The 26766-nt window shown below is 42.5% G+C and overlaps 1 protein-coding gene across 2 annotated transcripts in view; it reads right to left on the minus strand.

The window, feature by feature from the left end:
• AOAH (acyloxyacyl hydrolase) overlaps positions 1 to 26766 on the minus strand; it is a 228933-nt gene that overhangs the window by 186409 nt on the left and 15758 nt on the right. For both annotated transcript variants that reach the window (XR_014782173.1, XM_084796996.1), the window contains exons 2-3: positions 20574 to 20669; positions 5338 to 5404 (exon numbers count right to left, since the gene is read on the minus strand). Coding sequence is in view for 1 of the 2 variants with exons in the window: in XM_084796996.1 (XP_084653122.1) it covers positions 5338 to 5404; positions 20574 to 20669 (163 nt within the window). In the remaining variant the exon portion in view is untranslated. The remainder of the gene's footprint in view (positions 1 to 5337; positions 5405 to 20573; positions 20670 to 26766) is intronic.

Raw genomic sequence — 26766 nt, forward strand, 5'->3', positions numbered from 1 at the left:
CCTCCAGCCGACAAGGGACAGGATCAGTTCTCCCGAGGCCATCCCTTGTTCACCTGCACCTCTGCGACCAAGGTCAGGTTTACTGCGCTGCCCAGGGGAGGTGCAGGGCCTGCTCTTCCAAGTTTGCAGCCAGTGAGGGACAAGGAGAGCTCTCCTGCTCTCAGTGTCAGGGGCAGCTCTCCTGCCTGCCACAAGTGGTGAGGGACTCGGGGAGGCATCTCTCTCTCATCCAAGCCACCCCATAGCAGTCTAGGTGTGGGGCCAGCTCTCTTGAGCTCAGACTTTGTGGCTGGTTCATGCTTATCCTGCCATTGGGTTATCTCTACTGTGCTGCCCAGGTGAAGGGTGGGGCCATCTCAGTACAGTGCCTCAGGCAGCACTCCAGACCAAGGACACCTGCATGGCGTTTGGTGGTAATACTGACCTTGGACATCAACACAGACCCCAGCTGCCATAGGACCACAGACCCAGACATGGCCCCCAGCAGCAGCATGGGCCCAGATGTCCCCATACCCTTAGTGGCACAAGCCACTCACATCAGCGTGTCCCCCATAGGCAGCATGGCCCTCAGCGACCCACATGGTCTCTGGTGGCAGACCAGACCATTGACATCCACTTGGCTTTTGGTGGTAACTTGGGCCCCAGACATTGACACAGACCCCAGATCACAGATCCAAAGACAGTCCTTGGTGGCAGGCAGGGCCAGCACTTCACCATGGTCTCCTCATAGCTGGCTGTTCCTCACTACCTCAAGTCTCCAGGTCCACCTTTTCCATAGCATATGAGCTCACATCTGTCTACCACATACTCTGTTTTCCCATTTCCCCATCACACATTCATTCATCATAGTGATGCCTGCAGCAGGCACGTGAGTGTCTTTCTTCAGTGGCAGGTGCTTGGGTGTATTTCTTCAGACAGCCCAAACAGCATGGTTGGGGTGGATGCTTAGGTGTCTTTCTTCTGGCCACCATGGGCTGGCCGGCCAGGGGCAGGCTCTTGGGTGTCTTTTTTTCTGGCCACCATGGGCTGGCCACCCAGTGGCAGGCCCTTGGATGTCTTTCTTCTGGCCTTCAGCTTCACTCTTTTATTAGTCTTTATTGTGAACCTTTGATTTTTTTGTGTTTTTTGAAAAAAAAATGTTTGTTTGTTTTTATAACAGGGACAAGGTAAACAAGGTCCTCCACTGTCACAAATTATGCTTTCTCACATTTGAGGAAACCTCAGGGCTGAGCACATCCACATTGCGGTTGGTGAATGGCACTCTGGGAAAATTCATGATCATGGCCTCTCCCTTTCTGGGAAATCTTGTGGGGTTTTTTTCTTTTTCTCACTGTGTAATTCTGGTTGACCTGGAACTTGATATGTAGACCAGGCTAGCCCTGAACTCACAGAAGGAGCTTCCCTTACCCTGTAGGAGCTGGAACACAGGTGTGAGCCACTATACCTGTTTGAGTCTAATCAACTCTGTAATCACTTTGTGAAGAACATAGTTAAAATGCTTTGTATTTTTTATGTCAATAAAAGGCATTAAGTTTAAGCTAAACCATAGTTATTATAATTTCTGCTTTTTAGTCTTCTTACTAAGACATTGTGCTTTCCTGGTCTCTGAGGGTTACCGGACCTGGGATACAGGGATTTGTGACTTACAGGGGTGCAACAGTAAGTACCAGGAAGCAAGATGAGACTAAGAGGTCCCACAGTTTCTGAAGCAGCGTTGGGAAAGTGGAGGTCAGGACCAGATAGGGGATGTTGCATCTAGATCCTGCCTAGGACGGATTTCTACCTAGATAGCCTCATCCTGCAACCCCCGGCCGCACACTTGCTCCTCCAACACTTCCATGTTAACATATGATCTTCATGAAGCATGCTAAGAAGTAGGACATGTTGGGGCTCATCTTCTAAATGACATCAGTTCCCGTTAGAGAGGAGGCCCAAGGAACTTCTTTGCTCATTTTATCTCAAGAATTTACAGCCCCCCCAAAAAACAAAAGAAAAGAAAAAACTCACTAAAAAGCAGTATCTGTGAAGCCAAGAGCAGACCCTATCAGGCATCTAACCTGCTGGTGCCTTGATCTTGTACTCCAAGTCTCCAGATGCATGTGGGGGAAAGTGATGTTGTTTTTAAATTTTTTCCAGTATCAGGTTTTCCCTTTTAAAATAAAATTTCAAATAGATCAAGACACCAAGTGGAAAGTTTTGGAGGGAATGTCTTATTTCACGGCCTCTTTCTTTCTTTATAGAATCCTATTGGCTATTTCTGTGGATAGAAAATGCAATTGCTCCATAATTAGTCCATGAATTATTAAGAACTGACTCGTATGAGATAACAGGAAGAATGCCCTCCAGGTCAGGAAATGCATTTAATATTGGAAGGCAGCTATTCAGGTAAAATTAAATCATGGGGTTGTCATTTTTCAGGAACTGAATCAACTCAAAGCTCTTTCTCACTGTTTAAAAGAAGGTGCAAGATGAGGATGCCTGCAAGGAGAGATCCCCATTGGCACGGAGCTGACAGGGCGCAGGCACTGAGAGGATGCTGCTGCTGACAGTGCGCTGGTCCTGACAGTGCGCTCACATGGATAGGACCCTGGAGCTGACAGGTGCTAGTGCTGACAGTGCTAGTGAGAGCAGGGTGCTGGCACTGACAGGGTGCTGAGGCTTTTGTGGGCAAACACGTGGTGGGCAGAACCATTCATTTTATCTGTCTTTCTGCAAAATCGCCTATCCATCTTTGTTTCCTTCCCTTCCCCCACTTCATTTCCACCCTTCCTGTGACAGATAGTCCAGATTTTGCTGACTACCTGGAAATACACATAGAGTCCTAGGATTACAAATGTAGTCCTAGGATTTTGAAAGCTGTCAACTTAGCAGGGACAGTACAGTGGTAATTAAATTACAAGCACATGTCCTAGGTGCTGTTTTAGCGGTTGGCACAGCATGCTGTTTGTGTATCTGTGAGTGTGTGTGTGTGTGTGTGTGTGTGTGTGTGTGTGTGTGTGTTTGCTTATTTGTGAGAGGAGTGAATGTCCATATTCGCTTGGAGAGGATCAGGGAAACTTCTAGAAGAGCTGACTGGGAGCTAGGGTTCTAAATAGTAGGGTGATGAGCCTGGATAGGATTTAGATGTATGAAACACAGGAAACAAACTATAAAAGTCTTTAGGCAAAACCCACCCATGGTGTGAACAAGCCACTGTGGCGTGTGGCGCACTGTGAGGTAGCAAGGGATGATGAGTTTGAAGGGCTGTCAGGATGTCAGGACCAGTTCACGGAAATCTCGTGTATGAGGCCAGACTCTGAGAAGGAAGTGTGTGTCTGGAGAATATTACGTAAGAGAATATCACAGTTAGGTTTGAATTCAAATGACACTATTTTTTTTCCTGGAAATTGGTAAAATTTGAAATTTAAGGACAGCTAGCAAGCCCACAGGCCTGACTTTAATTCATAGGCCATGACAATAATTGGAACACTGTGTAAAGGGTACAGTCCCTGCCGCACTCACAGTCAGAGTCCAGAACAAACCACTTCGGGTAACAGATAAGCTCAGTATCAATATAGACAGGCACACAAGCAGCACTGATTATCCCCCAGGTCTGTATAATTTTACATTTCTCTGGCTCTAGGCTACACTATTGTAGAGGGCGTCACTGTCTTTTGAGCATCACCATTATGCGTCCAACCCTCAGGCTAATGACATATTCATTATAGGAATATTCAGAAGAGTTCTACATAGAAGGAAGGATCCAGAAAACAACCTGCCTGGCCATTACTGGGAGAGCACATGCTCAGTATCACACAGTTAGAGTGACTGTGCTATATGATGACAAAACTATATGAGTATATGAGATGGTATATAAAATGTGAAACCATGTAAAGAACTAAAATATATATTTTAAAGATTATACATAATACATATTATGTCATATATGCATACATATGGTTATTATTATTATGTACATGTGCGTGATGAGGGGTTTGTGCCATGGCACAGGTATGGAGGTCAAAAGACAAGTGTATGGAATCAGTTCTCTCCTTCAACCTTTATGTGGGTCCCAGAAATTTGGGTAGTCTGGCTTATGTGGTAACTACCTTTATCTGCTAAGCCATCTTCCTGGCGTGTAGATACACACCACACACACACACACACATACACACACATACACACACACACACACACACACACACACACACATGTAAAAGTGCATTGAGCAAAGGATGAATACAGAATCTGGGTTGATGTTCATGGAAGTGGGCAAGTTAAAGAATCTGTAAGTTTAGACTCAGTTGGTCATCAACGGGGTGTGGCTTTTGGTACATGCTATATAATTCAAACTAACTGAGTAAATACCTAAGTTACAAACATAAGAAAACCATATATGGATGTAAGCTGGACAGAAATGAAGCTACTCTAAAGAAACACTTGTGTCCTTCAATATGACTAGTGGACTATTAAAAAAAATGCACCCCAGTGATGAGAATTTCCCTAGGAATCCGATTCTGGGAGGAGGAAAAGACTGGAAGCCTGGCTGTAGTGAGAGGAGACCCTTGTTTCCTGGAAGAGAGATTCCACAGTTCTCAGCACTTGTTAGAATGCTGCACAGAGGGAGACTGAAGCCCAGAAAATGATGGGTCAATGGCTGGGCCAACTGTGGCCAGCTTAGACATTCATATCGTTGGCCCTCTATTTAAAGTTTCGTCTCACTTCAGAGCAGAAGATGAACTGGACAAACCTCCCTTTCTACATTTTACTATTAATATGCCCATTTACTTGGCTTCCTGGGGACGGATGGCCTGGACCAGTGACTGCACCTGGCTTTCTAGTGTGAAGATTGTGACCTCAAGTTGGGTACTATGGACCATCGTCAAGAGAGTGTGGTAAATATGAATGTCACTGGTTCTATCCAGTGCCACAAAGTGTGGTCAAAGCAGAGAAAATCAAGATTGAGAAAACAAGGAACCAGATGGCGATGACACAGAGGGGCTAGATAGCAATAGGCCAGGAACCCTGGAGGATAGAGAGCTGGAGCCAGAGTCAATCACGTGTCAGTGGGCAGTATAGAGTTGTAAATATCATGTGGAAAGTGCTTGGGAAGAAATGAAGGCAGGTTTCCACACCGCACTTCTAGAGGGGCCTCTCTCTATCGGAGGGAGTGACAGCATCAGAATCTGGTGTCAGTCTCCCTCTGCTAGTGGTGACAAGGAAAGCAGGACAAAACCTTCTCATTAAGTACAGTAGGCAGAAAGCTGCCCTGTGCCCTGTGCCCTGTGCCCTGTGCCCTGTGCCCTCTGCCCTGTGCCCTGTGCCAGCAAGTGAGTCAGAAATGTTCACCATACTCACAGTTTTATGATGTCTGATCCAAATGTCTCAACCAAGAAATAGCAGGAGGTTTTCAAGAACAGCTTTTCTAAGAAAAATAAAAAAGGTGAATAGGATACATTTTGTTATCACAGCTTAGAACACAAGAGTTTGTCTCTACAGAGAACTAAGGCCCAATGGTTAGCTAAAGACTGAGTACTAGTTTTAAAGGTTCAATACTTTTAAAGTAGCCATGGCTATTAAAAGATCACTTCTAGGGGTCAAAGCAGTGGCTCTAGGGGACTTGAGTTAAATTCCCAGAATCCACATTGTGACTTACAATCAGCTGTAACTCCAGATCCACGGGATCAGATGGCCACTTCTGCACTCCTTAAGAGTCAGGCACACAAGTGATACACATGCACGCAGGCAAAACACTCCTGCCTATAAAAAAATAACCTTTCCCACACAAGACCACAGGAATAGCATTTTTCTGCAGATGTTTGAAGATCATTAGATTGTTATAAAGGTATAGGTTTCATTTTCCTTTATTTACAGCAAGGATTATTAGAATGCTGGCTAGAATCTCTTTTGTTGAGTGACAAACATATTGAGAAAGGGTCAGAGAAACTACTTTTTGCAACAGTCTCAGAAAATGAAATATCTTGAGATAACATTGACCATGCAAGTGTAAACTTAAAGACACTAAAAAACGGAAATTGAAAAATATACACCAGAAGATGGAAAGATCTCCCTTGCTTGGTATCAGAAGGATTTATATTGTGAAAATGGCCATCCTACCAAAATCAATCTATGAATTCAATACAATCCTCATAAAAAATTCCAACACAATTCTTCACAGAAAATTTTTAAAAAGCTTCAACTTCATATGGAAACACAAAAAACTAAAGGATAGGTAAAACAGTCCTGAATAAGAAAAAGACTGCTGGATATATCACCACCCTCAATTCCAAGTTATACTATAGAGTTATAGTAATAAAAAAACCCAGCATGGTAGTACATAAAAACAGAAATATTGATCAATAGAATTGAATTGAAGACACCTGAGTTTTGACAAATAGAAAAAAAATCACATTGAGGAAAAAGTGGCATTGTCAAAAAATGATGCTGATAAAAATTATAGCTGCATGTGCAAAATGCAAATAGACACATATCTCTCACTTTGCAGAAAAGTCAACCCCAAATGGATCAAAGACCTCAACATAAGACCAGATACCCCAAACTTGATAGAGGAGAAGGGAATGCACTTGGATTTATTGTCACAGGAAAGGACTTACTGAACAGAACATGGATAGCACAGCTATTAAGTCCAACAATTAATACATGGGACCTCATGAAGCAAAAAATTCTGTATAGTAAAGGACATTATGATTAGGTCAAAGTGGCAGCCTGCAGAATGGGGAAAAGCTTTACTAATTACTCATCTGATAGAGAATTAGGATCTAGAAAATACAAAGTTCTTAGGTCTTGAATATCAAGAAAGCAGCTCACTTTAAAAATGAGGTATAGAACTAAACAGAGTACTCAAAAAAATAAAACACAAATGGCCAAGAAACAAAAGATGTTGCACCTAACAAAAGATTTAACTACTGGGAAAATACATATTAAAGCTACTTGATATTTCATCTTATCCCAGTCAGAATGGTCAAGATCAATGAGAAAAAATAACAGCACCTATTGGTGAGGATATAGGGAAAGGGCAATATTTATTCATTGCTGGTGGGAGTGCAAATGGTTGTTGCCGTTATGGGAATAAATGTGGAGGTTAATTAGAAAGCTGAAAATTTAGATGACACTGAAGGAGAGATAAACATGGTTTTTTTTTGTCGTTTAGAATCCTAGGGATGGGATGAGGAACAGACTTGTCAGAGAGCAGGTGATGTTTATCCCCTGAAAAGTTGAAGCACCTTGTGGGGGAGATTGGTTGTTACCAGATGAAAAACATCCTTGAACAAATTCTTAGAGGTGCTATAAATGGGAGCCAAAAACAGGAGGTAGGGCCTTTGGAGACTTGGGATAGTTTTGGCTGTTCATTGCTCCACTTCAAGATGCTCCTAAAGAGAACCACTCAAGGGAAGGCTTCAGGGCTATAAGCTCTGGCTGAGGTCTGGGTTCTGGTTGCCCCAGGTTCCACAAGAAGAAATCCTGTTGATTACTCCAGGAGAATCATTCCTAGGAACTGATACCCAGTTCTTGTGTTCTTTAGTCTTCTTTTCCTTTTATTTAGGTTAGTCGGGTTATAAGTGAGTTATGCTCAGTTAATAAGTTCTTTTTTAAAATTTTTTAAAATTAATTTATTCTTGTTACATCTCAATGGTTATCCCATCCCTTGTATCCTCCCATTCTTCCCTCCCTCCCATTTCCCCTTATTCCCCTCCCCTATGACTGTTCCTGAGGGGGATTTCCACCCCCTGAATATGCTCAAAGGTATCAAGTCTCTTCTTGGTAACCTGCTATCCTTCCTCTGAGTGCCACCAGGTCTCCCCCTCCAGGGGACATGGTCAAATATGAGGCACCAGAGTTTGTGTGAAAGTCATAAGATCTTAATAAAAAATAATTGTTAAGAAAATTGAGCCTACATGACATAAGATCCAGCTATGCCATTCTTAGGTAATATACCTAAAAGACTCTGCACCATGCTACAGAAATACTTGCTCACCCACATTCATTGCTGCTCTACTCATAATAGCCAGAAATTCAAAATACCCTAGATATCCATCAACTGATGAATGGATAATGAAAATGTGGCCCATTTGTACAATGATATATTATTCAGTTATTAAGAAAAACTAAATCATCAATTTTTCAGATAAATGGATGGAGCTAGAAACAATTATCTTGAGGGATGTAACCTAAACCCAAAAAAGACAAATATTGGATGTTTTATTTTATATGTGGATGTCAGCCTTCTAACTTTAGATATGTGTGTTTCAATTTCAATAATCACAGATGTTAGGTAGCTGGTAAGGGACCAGGAAGGTGGAGGAGAGGATCTTCCAAGGAAGGGGTAATGAGTTGAGTGTTACAAGCAGGCAAAGGGGAAACTAGACAGGAAGATTAAACACAACGGGGATGCGAGGGCACGATAAAGCAGGAGATATAGGGAAGGAATAACACTAAACCTTATTTTTGAAAACCTGCATGGAAACATACACTGTAGAAGCCTCCTAAAAATATACATATTTGAAAAGAAAACAAATGGCGTCATCATAATGGATGGAGGGAACAACTAGTTATCTTTTGCCACCAAGTAAAATTTTCAGTGCTAGGAATGGGTTATATTTTATTGAGTTGTTGGCTAAAGGAGTCCCATAGATGCCTCATTCAAACATCATGGGTTATTTTCAAGGTTACTAGTTATCCTCCAAAATCTGATGGTAAGACCCTATTGGCGAAGATACAACTTACTTACGTCATCAAACATGGAGAAATTGAGCTGGTCCCCAGTTAGGAGCTTAAGCACTACTTGGTTGCAGGAGAAGTAAACAACTTCTCTCAGCTGAAAATCCTGTGACCTACAACAGTGATCTGCCTGCAAGACATACTGGTGCAATAGTGGCATATATATTATAGGAGTAGTCAGCCAATTTTAGATGAGATTTAAGGCACATCCTATAAGCTGAAACTCATACATGACGCTACTAAAGTGACCAAGAAACTGACACTACATAGAACACGGGCCTAGGGGAACACCAATATTATTATTCTGCTAAATAAACATAGAAGAAAACTAATACTAGTCACGTACTGTTAAGTACATAGAGCATCGCTCAATGCTTATCAGAGGAGCTTCTTGCAATAGAGGATAATTATCACAGATACCCACAAGCTGACAATGTGTAGAGAGTCAGAGACCTTGGAACACATCACAGCAAAGACAAGTGAAAACAAAGTCCCAACCCTAAGCAAGAAACTATTTGTAATTGATGCCTGTTGGGAAAGGAAGTATCAGCTTACTCCACTGAAGTTTCATTTGGAAGTTTAGTCCTTGGGAAAGACTTGTACCCAGGAGTAGCTGGCCAATACAAACCAGATTTGAGTGTGTGTGTGTGTGTGTGTACTTAAAAAGTTTTTTCATCTTACTGATTTTCTTTTTGTTTTAAGTGTCCTAATCATCCTTTTTTGAGTTTTCATTGTTGCAAGATTTTTCCTGTTTGTAGTTTTGTTTTGAGAATGAACTTGAAATTGCATGGGTAGGTAAGATAGGGAGGATCTGGGAGGAGTTTGGGGAGGAGAAATAAGAAAATCAAAATGCACTGTATGAAAAAAATCAAATAAAAATTTAAAAAGATATCTTTTAGAGTTAAAAAGAAGCACAGCTTGTACTCCTTTTTGCTACTCATTTGAGGGATGAGTTGAACTTGGCTGATTAGTTTTTTTTACTATAGAGCAAAAGAAGACTCTGCTATAGTTATTATTTTATTTTTTAACAAAACTGTGTTTGTTTCTCTGTTTCTCTCATAACCTAGATACCACACAAATAATTGAGACTGTATTATATTATTCAAACAAGCTTCACAGAACAAGGACTGAGCAGTTATTAACTCTATTCCTTTTAACCCTGTAAGATAATTTGGCTTCTCTCCTGGGCCTCTTCAATGGCTGAATCCCCTTCTTCCTCCTCCCCTGGCTGGCAGGAAGTCCAGCCCTATTCTTTCCCCTGTTCAGTAGGTGGCTGTAAGCTGATTTATTGGCATATCAGGGGGCAACTGGGGAACAGTGTTTATACAAAGTTGAGACAGGAAATTATCAGAACAAGGATTACAGCTAGATATGGGAGTGTGTACAAAAATCAGCACCGGAATTACAGAGTAACCTTATGCCTACAAGACCCACTTTTATAGGTGCTGCTAAACTACATCAATGTTTAAGAACCCAGACAGCAGATATATAAGCCCATGACACCCTCTGTGCTGGCTTTTTTTTTTCTTGTCAACTTGTCATGTTAGAATCATCTTACAGGAAGGACCCTTGACTGAGAAAATGCCTTCACCATATTTGCCTTTATTGAACCCCATAGAACATTCACTGGATTAATGGCTGACATAGAAGAGCTCAGATCATGGCGGGTGGGGCCATGCCTGGGTAGGTGTCCCTGGGGTATATAAGAAAGCGGACTGAGCAAGTCATGTGAAGCAGCCAATAACCAGTGGTCCCCCATTGCTTCTGTTCCGGTCCTGACTCCAGGTTCCTGCTGTGACTTCCTGTCCTGACTTCCTTTGATGATCGACTGTGCCATGGAATTGTAAGCCACATCAAGCCTTTATTCCCATGTAGTCCTTGCACATATTGGTTTATTGCAGCAATAGAGACCCTAAAACAACCTCATCCTGCCTTCTGAGAACTCAGTGGAGTTTGGTGCACAACGTAACATGTTAAGTCCATTTCTCTACCTTGTGGGCCTACTGTGGAACCCTAGTGGTTCAGCCTAGGATCTGAGGATATCTACAGACAGGCTTGCTGTTCTTGGAAGAAACTGAATCCTGACATAAAACTTTATTTTGCCAAATTATATCTTAAACTAGGTGACCTAGGCCTAGCTGGGAGGGTGAGGTAATAACAGAATCAAAGTGGGGAACTCTCCCTAGTATTTCCATTTTCTTGGTAAATAAGGTTAAAATCTTCTATTAAAATAGATATGCCAGCCATGTTTTTTATTTTACAACAAGGCATAAGACTTCAAACATGCTGTTCTCTAGAAGAGAGCAGTTAAAACTACATCCCACATCGACACTGAGCTTAATGAAGCAAAGAATTACATGGCAGCAGCAGAGCAAAAAATAGATAGAGTAGGAAGATCCCCAGAAAGACATAAGATACCAAATTGGACTTGAGACTAAGTGGACATACAGCACATAGAGAGACTGAAACAGTCATCTAAAGCTTCTCCAAAGAAACTCTCAAAGGATGGGGAAGGTCCACCTATACCTCCCAACTCAGCACAGCTCTTCCAAAATAAATAAATAAATAAATAAATAAATGGAAGGGCAAAGAATATTTCTTTTGTTTTGTTTTGGTTTTGGTTTTGTTTTGTTTTTTTGTTTGTTTGTTTTTGTTTTTGTTTTTCGAGACAGGGTCTCTCTGTGTAGCCTTGGCTGTCCTGGACTCACTTTGTAGACCAGGCTGGCCTCGAACTCACAGTGATCTACCTGCCTCTGCCTCCCGAGTGCTGGGACTAAAGGCGTGCTTATTCTGTGAGACTAGTATCAAAATACATCATCTCTTCAAGAAATATATCCCCCACATCTCATAAATATAACCCCAAAGATCTTCAGCAAAACGATACAAATCAAACACAGCAATGTGTAAAAAAGTTGTACGTTGACCAAGTGAGCTTTGTCCCAAGGTGTAACATTTGGACTCATCTATCATATCACACCACATCAATAAAGAACAGAGACCAGATGATCATCTAATAGACGAGGAAGATATTGATGGGAAACTGTACCCATGCTCGATACCTCCACACCCTGCAAAAGAACCCCACTGAAACCTAACGAGTTACTAAAGGAAAAGTCTTCAATTCGATAAAGGCTATTCACAGAACTCCCAGGCTCACGTGATATCTAATGACCAAAGCCAGGACACTTCCCCCATAAGATAAGGAAAAGGAGAATGTCTGTATCACTATTTGTTTTCAGCATTACAGTGGCAATAGCCACTGGATAATGAGTTAACTAAGAGAAATGCAAGGAATCCAGATTAGAAAGAACAAAAGAAGTCTTTACACAGATGATATCAATATAGAGGTAGCCAACCCTAAGGAACTCACTAATAAACTATGAGAATGAATGAATGAATTTATTGACATTGCATGATAAAAATCAATAATGCAAAATTAATTGTTTTTCTATGAAGCAGAAATGAGCAAATAAGAATGAAACTAAGAAAACTATTTTGTTTATGATAGCATCAAAAAGAATTAAATACTTAGAGAAATAAATTGGACAAAATAAAGGAATTTGACAATAAAACAAAACAAAACCCAGCAGTTCGGTGTGGAGCCCACACCTCTAGCCCCAGCACATGAAGGAAGGAGCACCACAGTTCTGAAGCCAATGTGAGCTACATAGTGAGTTCCAGGCTGCCTGGGCTACAGCGTGAGATGCTTTCTTTAAAACATGCGGATATATTCTTTGAAATGGTATTAATAAAAGAAGTTAAAGAAGGCCTGACAGCACTCAGAGGAAGGATAGCAGGCTACCAAGAAGAGACTTGATACCCTATGAGCATATACAGGGGGAGGAGGCCCCCCTCAGTCACAGTCATAGGGGAGGGGAGAAGGGGAAAATGGGAGGGAGGGAGGAATGGGAGGATACAAGGGATGGGATAACAATTAAGATGTAGTATGAATAAATTAATAAAATACATTTTAAAAAAGAAGACTCAAATAGAAAGACACACTGCAGGGCGTGGTGGCGCATGCCTTTAATCCCAGCACTCAGGAGGCAGAGGCAGGCAGATCCCTGTGAGTTCGCGCCAGCCTGGTCTACAAAGTGAGTCCAGGACAGCCAAGGCTAACACAGAGAGACCTTGTCTTGAAAAACAAAAGATAAACAAACAAACAAAAACAAAGACAAAAAAACAAAAACAAAAACAAAAAAAGAAAGAAAGAAAGAAAGACAGACAGACACACCATGTTGATAGTAATCAGAAATTCTACACGGCACAAGAATACAGGTTCAAACACTGATGGTGACATTGTTTATTCCAGTCCCTCAACTGCTCATGAACTAACAGGCTGATAACCGAAATACTGATGTGTATTCACTGGAAAATTCAGCTATAAAAAATAATGAAGCTCTGATGCATGTGACATGAATTTAATACTAAAAGCATGTTTAAAGTTATGCAAAGTGAAACCTCTGTGCTAGGCAAAAGACGTCAATCACAAAAGAGCAAACACCATCGTATCATTTAGTTTACATAAAATATTTAGTGTATATAAAATATCTGTAATAGATAAACATGAAAGACAGGACGTTGATGTCAATTTGAAGTGCCGGGGAGGCTGGGTGCTGGAGCATGGTAGCTAAGGAGTGTGGAGTTTATAGTTGTGATGGTTTGGATGTAAATGGCCCATAGGCTTATAAAGCTGAGTGCTTAGTCACCAGGGCGCCAGCTGTTTGATATGGATTAGAAGGATTAGGAGGTGTGGTCATGCTGGCGAATGTGGCTCTGTGAGGAAAGTGTGTCAGTGTGTCACTGGAGGTGGGCTTTGAGGTCTCAAAAGCTCATTGACAGGCCCTGTCTCCTCTGTCTGTCTGTCTGTCTGTCTGTCTGTCTGTCTGTCTGTCTCTCTCTCTCTCTCTCTCTCTCTCTCTCTCTCTCTCTCTCTCTCTCTCTCTCTCACACACACACACACACACACACACACACACACCCCTCCTGCCTGCAGAACAGGATGTAAAACTGCTGTAGTGCCATCCCTGTCTGCTGAACTAAACCTCTGAAACTGTAAGTAAGGCCCCAGTTAAATGCCATCCTTCATGAGCTTTGCCATGGTCACAATGCCTCGTCACAGCAACAGAACAACAACCAAGACACTACTGTAAAGAAAATGTTCTGAAACCATGGTGGTGGACTACAACTCTGAACACATGGAAAGCCACTATGATTACACCTCTAATCAATGACTTGTAATGCTGTCAATTTTATCTCACTACAGTGCTCAAAACCCATGTTCTTCCCCCTCTATGCTGCTCCTTTTGAGGGTTACTACTGTGGAGAGAGGAGCAAAACATTCTGACGTCACTGGACTCAAGAGACTTGGATTCTAGCAACAGCTCACTGACCTCAGGCCTGGGGTAAGTGTCTTTCCTTCCATGGACTTTGCGTTTTTTGTCTGACAATATGGCCATGCCAGAAATTGTGGCACACACCTTTAATCTCACTGCTCGGAGGCAGATGGAACCCTATGATTTCAGGTCAGTCTGTCCTACATAGCAAGCTCCAAAACAGCTAAGGCTATACAGAGAACCCCTGTCTGAAGAAAAACAAAGGAAAGAAAAAGAATTAAAAATTAAACAAATAAATGAAAATGGGACCATGGCGTTAGGTTGTTTTCGCTGCCTCATCATACGGTTTAACGAATTTTTAAAGAGAAGTTTGTAATTAAGTGAGGATGGAGGCATCTTGAAAATGTTTAAAGTAATGCTAATGTTGAAGTCGCTTCGCCTGGAGCAGAGCAATTTTAAAAATGACATTAGTGTGTTCTTTGATTAACTTGCATTACCGGCTGAGAGGCTGAGAAAATCCATCTTCCTTTGGTTTGATGAGAAACATCGTGAGCATGTTTCCATGATTGCTTTGCTCCACTCAGAGCGAACGGCTGCAGGGTCCTCATTTAGAGCAGGCCTCTCTGCAATCTCTTTCTTCAACCGGGTTCTGTGACACTAAATCAGGAGGCTGCTGGAGCGCTGGGGGATGTGGGCAAAGTGAGGGCGATCCCAGAGCTAAAGTATAAGCTCAGCATGAGAGAATGAGGCGCAGGGACACAGAACACCTCTGGGAAAGAGATAGACGTACCCAGGAAAGTGCAATTAGATCGCAGCCCAACTGCCACTGCGACCCGAGTGGTGACAGGTGCAGGAGTTTTGATAGGAATCAACTATGGTTCTAATGTGTCCCTGAAGTTCCTGTGTCAGGAAGTTAGTCCTCGTGCCACAGGGTTGGGATCTGGGGCCTAATAAGAGGTTATTGCCCCTGCGAATGGATTGATGTCATTTTACAGGATGACGCAGTAGGAAGCATGACACTCGGATCATCCACTTGGACCGTAGGCCTCCAGAACTCTAAGACAAATACACTTCTGCTTATTATGGCCGGTGTTGTTTTGTTTTTAGTATCACCAGATAGCGGAGGATGCTTTAGGCAAGTACTATGAGGCGTGCATGCGTGCGTGTGTGCGTGCGTGCGTGTTTACTGGACCCAAGCCCAGGACCTCATGTATGCTAGGCAAATTTTTCTATCATGAACAACAGCCCCAGCTCTGAAGACAAGGTCTAAAGCAGAACCCTTGCTATTGGATCATGCTTGTGAGCTGGCAGGTGCAAGAATATTTCTACAGATCAAGAGGATGAAGGTTTGGAATAGCACAACGTTAATAGAAAATACAGCCACTGTAAAGGGGAAAGAAGGTTTTTTTTCCCTCATCAGACTCATCTAAGCTGGTGAGTGTCTTTACCCTGCCGTTGTAAGCAGGAACACCAAGGGTGAGAGAGGCAAGGCCATAGGAGTGGTCAACAGATCAGCTGAAGCTAAAGACTTTTCCTTTCCTAAAGGCCTTCCTAAAGATTCTGAAGGCCAGTGTTATTTGTAATGTACATTTCAATGTGCTGAGGACATTTTATTTGCTGCCCTAGCTACCTCAGGCAGAGCAGGTATTGTTAAACACTAACTGTTAATGAGTACCTTGAAGCACAGAGAGACCAATTAGCCGTGTTGCCAGCTCCGGGGCTGTGTATTCCAGGGTGTGTGTGTGTGCTGCTTTCCTCTTCCTAAGACTACTCAGGTCATTAACTATCATATTTAATGGAGATAGAATTTCTGAATGGATAAACAGAGAGATGAAGTCCTGCTATGACACTCAGAGTGTGACATTCTGTTGCCTGCTGGCCACAATGGTTCCATTGACCACTTACCAACTGATGATTCCAAGATTATCCTAAAGTGTTTACTAATGAGAATCATGTTAGGTTTCAAACCGGGGACAAATGGCTGATGTGCCTATTTAATATATCAAAGAGGGCCTGGTTTTCAGACCTTCCCAGCATCCCTCAGTCCCTACCTGTTACAGGGCCATCCTGGCTGCCATACCCCAGCTCCTAACATGAACTTTCTAGTCCAGGGGCCTGGGCTGCTCTTCCCTACATAGTCCAACAGTTTTGGTTATTCACCCTGTTTGTGCCTTTGGGCCTCCTGGCTGCTTCTGTGCCCAGTTCTGTTGCTCTCCTCTCTCCCTTTCCTGCCCTCTGTCCCCACATGGCTCAGCTCAGCCTGGTCATGCGCACCCTGGACTGTCTATCCCAGATGCCCCTGCCTTTGGCTGTGCTCTCCCTCCTGTCTATAATAAGCTTTCTCCTCCACCATACCTAGGACTGATTGTGTTCCTTTTTCTTTTTTGTTTTTTCTTTTTTTTTTTCTTTTCTTTTCAATAAGATCATAGGTAAGAGCTGGGGTGGAAGTGGACATCAGAAACATGTTTCACAATTTGAAAACATTGATCTTCTCAGGCCTTGAAAGGGCAGCGTGACCTAGCCAGAGATCATTCTCTGGAGCTCAGCTCACAGGCTGTGTCCACTGAGGCTCGGGATTTTGTGTTTGTTTAGCTTTATGGGCAAAAAGAATACTTGGAAATGATTTTTGATGAATGTTTGCGCGCACAAGTTCATCTCCCTCTCTCTATTCCTTCTGCTGCACAAAAGTAACAAAGACGGCGCTCTGAGCATTCAGAAACACCCTCCTGGGCCACCTCTTTCTAAGAGTTTTTGAAGACTAATTTCACAAGAAAATTAAGCAACAGAAATGTATCTAGGTCAACTCCCATCCAAAGCTATTATAATAAGAAATAACATTCTACAGATAGTAAAAGCATGCCAGAAATCATGCCAAAAGAACAGATGAAAACTGTATCAAAATGAGAGAAGTTGTTAATAAAGTAATACTAGACATGAAAGAAGAGAAGAAATCCAACTTAGGAAAATTCTAGTGTGGGATAAAAGAAATCAGGGAAGAATAGAAATGATAAAAGAAATGAAGTTTAAACTAGAATGGACACAGAACAAACGGAAAGAAAGGGCAATGTCTTCAGAGAAACCAGGGATGAAAGGAGGGAGGAATTTAATGAGAAGACATGAAGAAAGTGGTGGCTTCAGCTCAGTGAGGGCACTTGGCTAGTGTATATAGCACCCTGGGTTCCACCCTAGCATTCTGTGCGCTCACAAAGAGAGAGACAGAAGGGATTCAAGAGGGAGGTAAAGTATTAGACAGGCAATGAAGAATCGACATATGGATAAGAGAAAAATCCCTGAAGAAACCCAAACCAAGGAAATAGAAGAAATGAAAAGTCCTTTCTTCCATTAGTTAAAAACATACCTGAAACTACAGCATGCTCGAGAACATGAACATTCAATAATGAACATAGACACATTTTCTGCTTAGATCACTAACCAGATCGTAGAAAACTATTCACTGAAATGCTTGGCAAACATAGCAAGTGGCTTGCAAGAAGAAAAAAGAAAAAAAAAACTACACCGACATTAACTTTTTAATCTATTCTTCATTTAAAAAAATACTTATTTTCCTTTTTGTGTATGAGTGTTTTGCCATGCGTATGCACCATGTGTGCACCTGGTGCCCAGGGAACTGGAGTTACAGACAGTTATGACCTGCCTGATACAGGCTGGGAACCAAGCCTGGGAGGACTGCAAGAGCAGCGAGTGCTCTAACTGCCGGACTACCCCTCCAGCCACACACTAGGCTTTTTTATAATTGAGAGTTTCATGGAAATAAATTGTATACCAGGAGTTTTAGTGTATATATGTATGTGGGGGTGTGTATGGACAGGCATGTGTTTTCTATCCTTGGCGACAGAGAAGGCTTAGAAAGATTGACCGCCCAGGACAATTAAGATTCTCAAGCACCCAGGCTTTAGTTTTAATATAGGACCTGTCGCAAACAACAACAACAACAACAATAACCACACACCAAATGACAACAAAAACCAGATGCCCAAGAAAAATGACTTATTTCAAGCCTCAGGAACGTGCAAGCCATGGCTGGATTACCTGGCTGTTCCAGTTACTGAGGAAGCCCTATGAGGTTAGTTGAGCTCATGATGAAATTGAAGAGGAGGTTCTGACCTTCTGGTCCAAGGAGGGGTTATTTGACTTCAATGGGATGATGGTCACAATTGGTTGGAATATCTCAGGTATGCTTTAATCATGACTTAGTAGCATTTTAAAGAAAGTGATTACTTTGGGATGATAATAGAAAATGAATGCACTCACTTGAAAACTCTTGAGTAAAGAAAAAGAATAATTTGTCCTGAATTTTAAAAATTGAACTAGGTACTATAGGAAAATATTTAAATAAGAGATAAAAGAATGGGTCAAATATACTTCAATTAAGAAATGCCGAGGCAGGAGATATCCATGGAGGTATCCCCTTCTCTGAGGAAAACGGGAAGGGGGATGTGGGGGAAGTGCAGGGGAGAGGGAAGAACTGGGAGAGGAGGAAAGAGGGGAAGCTTTGACTGGATGTAAAGTAAATAAACTAATTAATGAAAAAATGATCAGTTGAAATGTTCAGGTGACGACTTTCACACGAACTCTGGTGCCCCATATTTGGCCATGTCTCCTTGATGGGGAGGCCCCATGGCACTCAGATAGCAGGCTACCAAGAAGAGACTTGATACCCTAGCATCATATTCAGGGGGAAGAAGTCCCCCTCAGTCACAGGCATAGGGAAGGGGAATGGGGTGAAAGCGGGAGGGAGGGAGGAATGGGAGGATGCATGGGATGGGATAGCAATTAAGATGATTTTATTTTTCAATTAAAAAAAAACCCAGGAAAAAAAGAAATGTTCCAGTGATATACCATCCAATAAGGTAATACATCTCACCATGAAGCATCATCAGCAACTATAATATCAGAGAAAGGAAAGTAGAAGGGACTGAGGGAGTTGCGGGGAGAGAATATCATGTATCATTTTGGCCAAAGGACTCAAGCTGCCATGTCCCAGTCTCTGGATCTAGGTTCCAATTCTGAGCAACTGCAGCACTGAGGACAAGAACGGTCAATTACACCGTAGGCTTTCACCAGGTCAGTAAATCCCAGGCTATGGAAAACGTTCCGCGACGAATTTTCACAGCTAAATTTTATGAGAAAGGAAAAGATGAAAAGCTAAGTTGTAGATTGGAATAGACCCGAGGGACATATCGGAAGTGTAAAACGAGGGCAAGAAGATAGCCATGCTAAAACTGTTAAAAAAAAAAAAAGGGAGGAAACAATTGTGTGGAGCATGATGTGGGTGAGACCTCTGCAGAGGCTGATTATCTGTCCTTTCCAACTATTTCCACAAGGAGCTTACCTTTCAGAAACAGAAAACTACACACTCACTTTACACGGTTTCTACATCTGCTTTTTTATTGTTGTTGTTGTTCAGAAAATGGCTTTAAAAATTGGTATCAAAATAACTCTAGTTTACTCACAGATTCATACGAGTGAATGTGTAAATATTAAATCCTGCAAAACCCAATACTCATGAAGTTCATTTCTCCTTCTAGGGAGTTGGTGGAAAACAGAACTGGGGCAGACCAAGCCAGAAGGTGTTTCAGGTTTATCTGCCATGATTTAATTTTACTAAAGACTTGATATAAATACATGGAGATCTTAGCAATGATCCATCTGGGACATTATAAGCAGGTGTGTATATGCTACTCTCTCCAGGTCTTTCTTTTTGAGTTCTAAATGTTTTATCATGTAAATGCATATTATGAACAATACAATTCTTGGGAAACGATATTTTTTGGCTATTGACAGGAGGGGATACTAAAGAAATCAAAGATATAATCACTGTTAGGCTCGATGTTATACTTCACAGAGAAAAAAAGAATGTCAGCCTTCTTGATGAATTAGTTACTACTAAGAGAAAAAAATTGATTCTCCAATACACAACTATTGTGTATACAGAAAACAGAGTAAATATTTTTCCTTCTGCTGAGTCTGAGAAACAAACACATAGCTTTCCAAAAGCACTTATCGGTCCCTTGGTTTGCAGGATGAGTGAGAAAGTGAACTGAGATTCAGGAGAAATGAATGTCCCGGATATCTTCCCATTGCGGTTTCGAGATGAGGAATCCTCCCAGCCTAATGTCTGTATTAGTAGAACTATGCGTGTCTGTGAATGTGTGTCCAAGTAAACATAATTGTTCACTATTTTGACTTCTTAATATCTAAGATGATTATTATTGGGTGGGAAAATCATTATTATTGTAGCACGCTAATAATATCTACTCACCATTTTCTCCCTACATGGATGGACACAGTGGTGTCTTCCATGAGAGAGTGTGTCAGACAGAAACTGCCTTGAGAGGACATTGATTTCATTTATATTCTATAAATACAATGAGAATATAAACCCACGGAATACACAGTCAAATTTTGCTCTGTAAGACTCCACAGGGAGGTGAACTACATCTTGGTGACTCAAGGAGGAGACAAGCAGACACAGAGCCCGAGCCCTTGCAGACTTACCAGGAAGGTAGCTGCAGAGTCTCTCCATAGCCACCTGGACCGAAGAGTTGTGAACTTCAGCCAGCTGCTCAATCACAGATATCACCAGCACACACCCTGTGGGAAGCAGAAGAGCACGTCAGCAGGCCACCTGGGGCCGGAGGGGCTAGGGAAGGAACGTGGAAAAGCTGGGTGTTTCCGGACATCAAGCGAGGCACAAAACTTCCTTTCCTTTTGTCCTTAAATGTCTATAGCACACCTAAACCTACTAGCCTTGGGGGAAGTAATTCATCTGGCTTATTCTCCAGAGAAACTAAGAGAAAGGAATGTTGTTTAAATGAGGTAGGGCGAGGAAAGTTGCACATAACACAAAGGCAGTAGCTTCTCAAATCTGTACTTGCTCCTTAGCAGTAGGTGTCTTTATTATCAGTGGATCATTCCTATTCCTGGAAATCCGGGCCTATGACCTAGAGTCAGATATCTAATTTTGGAACAGTAGTAGAAATTTCCCAGAAGACCTAGGATTGAGTCCTGACTTTAGAACCTTGGACTCAATATCTTCCCTCTTTAAGACTTGGTTTCCTTATAACACAGGAAATAAGACTTTTTTTTTAAATAGTGAAACTGGGAGGCTTAATTAGGAAGCTGATGTAGCTGAGTCTGCCTTTGAACTAGAACACCCTGTGAAGCATCACAGGCTGCACAGCTACCACTACAAAGTACAAAACAAATACGCTACATGTCTAAAAGAAAATTTGAGCATGTTAGGAATGTATTTTCTCCCTTACTTTGATACAAAATAAATATGACTCCCCTGGGTTACTAAGCTCACAGTTCTAGAAGGTTCTAGCATTTGTTTCAATCCCCCCAAGCTGCTGGGAGTATAGAAAACATCCCTTTCCTAAAAGACATGTAAGTGGTTGAGAAGTTGCTAGACTTCCTTCCCATTCCCAGTGGAATGATCCACTGATAATAAAGACACCTACTGCTAAGGAGCAAGTACAGATTTGAGAAGCAGAACAGTGGGCACGTGTTAGCAGATTTGTAGCACAGATGTCCCACAAGAAGAGGCAGACTAGAAGAAAGAATAAGAGGATGGCTAAGCAGGGCCACAGCATTCTAGTGTCATTAAAGCCAAATTCTCACCATGGCTCCTGCTTGAAGGCGAACAATGTCACCAGGAACTTCTAAACAGAATGAAATAAAACCTTTCCTAAAATGAGAGGAAGACACGAGAGGCATCACCTCTGGATACTGAAGTGCCCACTAGCACTTGGCTTACAGTTGCTCTGCCTCCTCAGGGGGAGGTGAGGACCACTAGACTTGAGATACTGAGGCCTGAGCACCTGACGTCTCCCTGGGCTGGTGGCACCTACTTGCTGCTATGTTTGGTAGCATCAACCATAGAGATTGACTGGCTGCATTATCTAATGAAGTCATCACCTCTGAGGATTCTCTTACGTTGCCATGAATTTAGTAGCTAATACTGATGAACATTCTATGGCCTACAAAGCATTCTCATGTATACTTGTTCTGTTTTTAAAATATAAACACAATGTAATCTCATTTTAGAAAACAGTTAGGATATGAAAGAAGATAGCAGGATAACAAACCACTCGACTTACCTGGAGTGACCAACTGAACCTTCATTTTGAGTGTATAAAGTATATTAAAAACTTTAAACTGCAAATGGAAAATAGTAAGTCCCACAGTGTAGTAAGAGGCTGCAGTGCAGTTGAAAAGGAAAAGCCTTCGAACAAAACAAATCAGAAATGCTAGTTTAATCCCCGCGTTAGCCATTAGCAGATGCTGTGACTTTGAGCTGCCTACCTTTCAGAACTCCAGTCTTGAGTTTAGAGTGGACTCTTCATTCCTTAACAATGGAGGGGGGCTTCCCTCGCTTTGTGACTGGCACAGTGCCTATTCATACCATAGAGGCTAGAGTTCTTTACTGGCCTGAAGTGAAGAGCTTGTGTGTTTTGCTGGGCAGTGGTTAGTGGTTCCTTCTATAGCGGTTGCCAGCCCCACTATCTTACTGGTGATTTCAGTTCCATTTCTGGACAGTTGGTGGCATCCCCTAAGCCAAAGAGCACATTCCACTGAAAACATACACATTGTGCAGCTTCCAATAAGCCAGCACGAGGTAGAACATGCTCTGAATCACCTCCTAAGGCATCCCATCAGTGGGCTGCATTGACTGACGCTCAGAATGAACTAAAAGCAGGGTGCACATGGGCATCTGGCAGGGTTACTAGGAGGCCTGGTACTGGTGCCAAGCCGAGATTTCATGGGGCAGGGGAGGGGTTGTTTCCAGTACTCAGACTGTTGCTATTATAATTCCAGATACCTTAACAGCAACAAAATTCTATTATTACCTCCAAATAATTTGCTATGGGTTTCATGAAAAACATGTTCAGTCTGAACCCATAAGCAGATGACAAAGGAGCATGGGAGATATTCATGACTAAAGTGGGCTAGGAGTATTTAGAAGTTAGACCAGGCCCACTGTGAGGGTAAGGATTAATGATAAGAACTATCTAAGTATGATAGATTTTTTTTTTGTTAAAAACAAGATGATAAAAGAGCATAAAATATTTGGGAGTCGTCATGTTGCCTAGGTTTTCCTTAAGACACCATTTTTTGAAATAGTGAAATCATTTTTTGTTTGTTTGTTTTGTTTTTGGTTTTTTGAGACAAGGTTTCTCTGTGTAGCCTTGGCTGTCCTAGACTTGCTTTGTAGACCAGGCTGGCCTCAAACTCACAGCAATCCACCTGCCTCTGCGTCCCGAGTGCTGGGATTAAAGGCGTGCACCATCACACCCAATGCAATATATTGAATCTTAAGAGGGATCCTAAATGAGCACATTACCCCTCTCTAATACATCTATATCATGATGTAAGCTCACTTTAGTTAGCCCCACTCCTTCCTCAAAAGGCTCTGGTTTCAGAAGCTGTTTCCCCTCCCCTGCCTTGTTGATGGTCATGTCCTCTTCTCTATGCACTCAGTATCCACATCAGTCTCTTCTCCCTTATCTCAGAACTCTATACAGACATCTCTCTTAACTGTGACAGACACACTCTAGAACACCACTATGGTACCAAAATCTATAGGTGCTCAAGACCCTTAACCTATATATACCGTCCTAGATCCTTTACGTTACCACTTGGTTACTTATAACACCTAATGCGATGTGTACAGCTTCCAAATAATTGTTATACTTCATTGCTCAGGAAACTGACAAGAGAAATCGTCTGTACCTATTCAAGGCAGACAATTACAACACATTGTGATCAGAGGTTGGCTGAATACACAGGACTGAGCCAGGGACATAAAGGGCCCCCTGTACTAATGACCTTGGACTGGCATTAGGCACTGCTCTGATATCAGCTCCCTAGAGAGCAGAGTCGGTTATGTTTTTCTTCCACTCCAGGGACAGCACCCTTTGAAAGCACCACACGTTTACTAAGAGAGTGAGGGAAGAAAACAGTCTCAGGAAACATCTTCTACCCTGTGGGGTGAGGGGCTCCCTCTCCAAAGAGACATACACGAGACCCCTACATCACGCCATTTTTGCAGCTAGAAACATTAGCTCACTGATCTCTTTTTTTCCAAGTACTGCATATAGTTTCTCCCAAATGAGAGGAGACTTGTAACACTGGCTTTTTAACAAGGGAATCACGCATTCAACTACTGATGTGCTCCCAGATAAACAGCAGTATGATCCTTGTCTCTGGGGCGTTCACAATTTACTTCCCCACTGTCTACCAACTCAATGGTTATTAGCAGCTGAAGGATTACTAGTGCGAGGTAACTTTGCAGGAGACGATGCAGAGCATTCTCAGCAGAGAAACAAGACCCGTACCTGAGAGAGCATGACAGAGGGCTCCATACTTTTCACAATTTAATTAGCAGCAAGTGTTCTTTCTCTGGTATAACTAAAAATTATAGTTTGTTACAACTGATGGCCTAGTAGGCAGGCTAGGATGAAAGGTGTGGACACCAGACATTCACTTAGCTCTGTAGAAATGTTGGGGGAACATGGGACATAAAGAGGTGCTTCTTGGAGTCTGATTGTTCAGAATGTCCATTCTTGTGGACCGTGGATTGGGATTTCTCTCTCTTGAAAAATCCACTCCAATGCTTATTTGTGTTTGTTCTAAACCATGGCTTAAAGGGATGCATGCAAACTGCCCTGGGCTCCTGGAGACCAGTCTGCTTCTTTGTAGTACAGGTACCAACTTTCCTTCTGACTTTGACTCAGAGAAAGCCCATCAAAGACCGAGAATTGCAGCCCCGTCCCACTGGTGGCTAAAATTGGAAAATCGTTAGCTAGATAAAAAGGAGCCAGACCCTGGAGATGGGGAGAAAAAAGACAGAGACAGAGAAAAACCAGTTGTCGATGAAGACCAAGCATACCCTCCCTCTCTCATCCCTTTGCTTTGTGAAAAGGTATGATCAAAGGGACCCCACAGATGTGCAGGTAATGGAGTGTGAAGCACTGAACACCTTGCTGGGAACAGCTTTGATGTGGGGACCAACTTCACCTCCCTCCAGTAGGCTGCACTCCCCTCCAATTGAATTGTTAATCAGCATTTGCAGTGGGATGTGCATTGCATTCTTCAGCAGCAAGAATAGAGGGAAGGGAGTTTGCCCATGCTCCAGTGACTATATGGGCAACACCAATGGTGCACTTTGAATAGGGTCACATGGGTGAGAAGGTGGATCTGGGAGTAATGGAAAGCAAGTGTGACCAGGGTGCATTGTTTGAAATTTCCAAATAATCAATAAAATATTATATTGGGAAAAGAAGGACGGAGGGATCCTCTACAGTTTAACAAGCGTGTTCCCTGCCTTGACAAGCTAACAATTGCTTTCCTGGGAGAGCAGAGAGCTGAGCAATCCCTCCCAATATAGATGAACTCTCTGGCCACTAATAAAACGCCTGGTTTTTTCAAAGTGTGTTTGTCCAAGCAGGTGTTGAATTTAGCATTGAGGACAGGGGAGGACTACGCATTTTCCCCCCAGTGTCACTATCTGAGATCCCATATATGGGAAATCCCTTTATACCTGGAGTCTAAAAATAGTGTGTGCAGTAGAAGCAGACCCCCTAATCTCATGGGCCTGGGTGTAACTGCCTGCCACAGGGACCCACTTCTGGCCATACATCTTGGGTAGACTGCTCACTGTGGCCTGGAATTCTTCCTGTGTGGGACAGTAAGAATGCTGGAGCCAGGCGTGGTGGCGCACGCCTGTAATCCCAGCACTCGGGAGGCAGAGGCAGACAGATTGCTGTGAGTTCGAGGCCAGCCTGGTCTACAAAGTGACTCCAGGACAGCCAAGGCTAACACAGAGAGACTTTGTCTCAAAAAACCAAAAAAACAAAACAAAACAAAAAACAACAACAACAAAGAATGCTGACCAGAGCCACAAACACACAAACATATCTGCTTCTCATGAGGGGTGGGATTTCTTTCACATCCCTTTGGAATGTTCAAGAAGTGGCAGCCATCTCGCAAGAGGCTTTGTGGCTCTCGGGGACATTTGAATTCTTTTAGGTGGCAGCCATGAGTGTGAGTTAACATGCTGGCAGGGAAATCAAGGCACTCCAACCAGAGACCTGCCAGCTAACAGTTTTATGAATGAGGATGTTCTGCATTCTACATCATTTATTCCTGCCACTTTTCCGTCTACCAGCTGTGTACAGCTGCCCAAATGGGCCTAGGGTGTTTCAGCTGTAGGCATTCAGTGGGGCCCAGCCCACAGAATCCTGAGCAAGCAAACGATCCCAGTGTGTTTGTAAGATAGAGTTTCAGGGCTACAGTGATACAGCCAATACACAAACACGGTGCCTGCAGCAGAGACACATTTAACAAATGTTACTTCCCCTCTCACCTACCCCAACTGCCACTTGGAATATTGTCTTTGATGAGAAAATGCTCAGCAAATTCCAAACTGACAACTGTTCCTCAAACATTGGAAACAAGAGAGCATCATGTTAGGTAGTTACTGGTGAAAACAAGAGCTTCGGGCATGGAAGAGCAAGGAGAGGCCAAGCAAGGCAATGAGAAAACTCAGGCCACGTTGAGAGACATAGGGCGATGCTGTAATAAGTTACCAAGGCTCAAACTATTGCACTAACCAAAGACAATAAAAGTAGTAAACACTGAACCTGTACTCTGATCTAGCCAATGGACAGGACATTCTCCACAGTTA

Source organism: Acomys minous (genome assembly GCF_964271855.1).
Source record: "Acomys minous genome assembly, chromosome: 9".
Lineage (NCBI taxonomy): Eukaryota > Metazoa > Chordata > Mammalia > Rodentia > Muridae > Acomys > Acomys minous.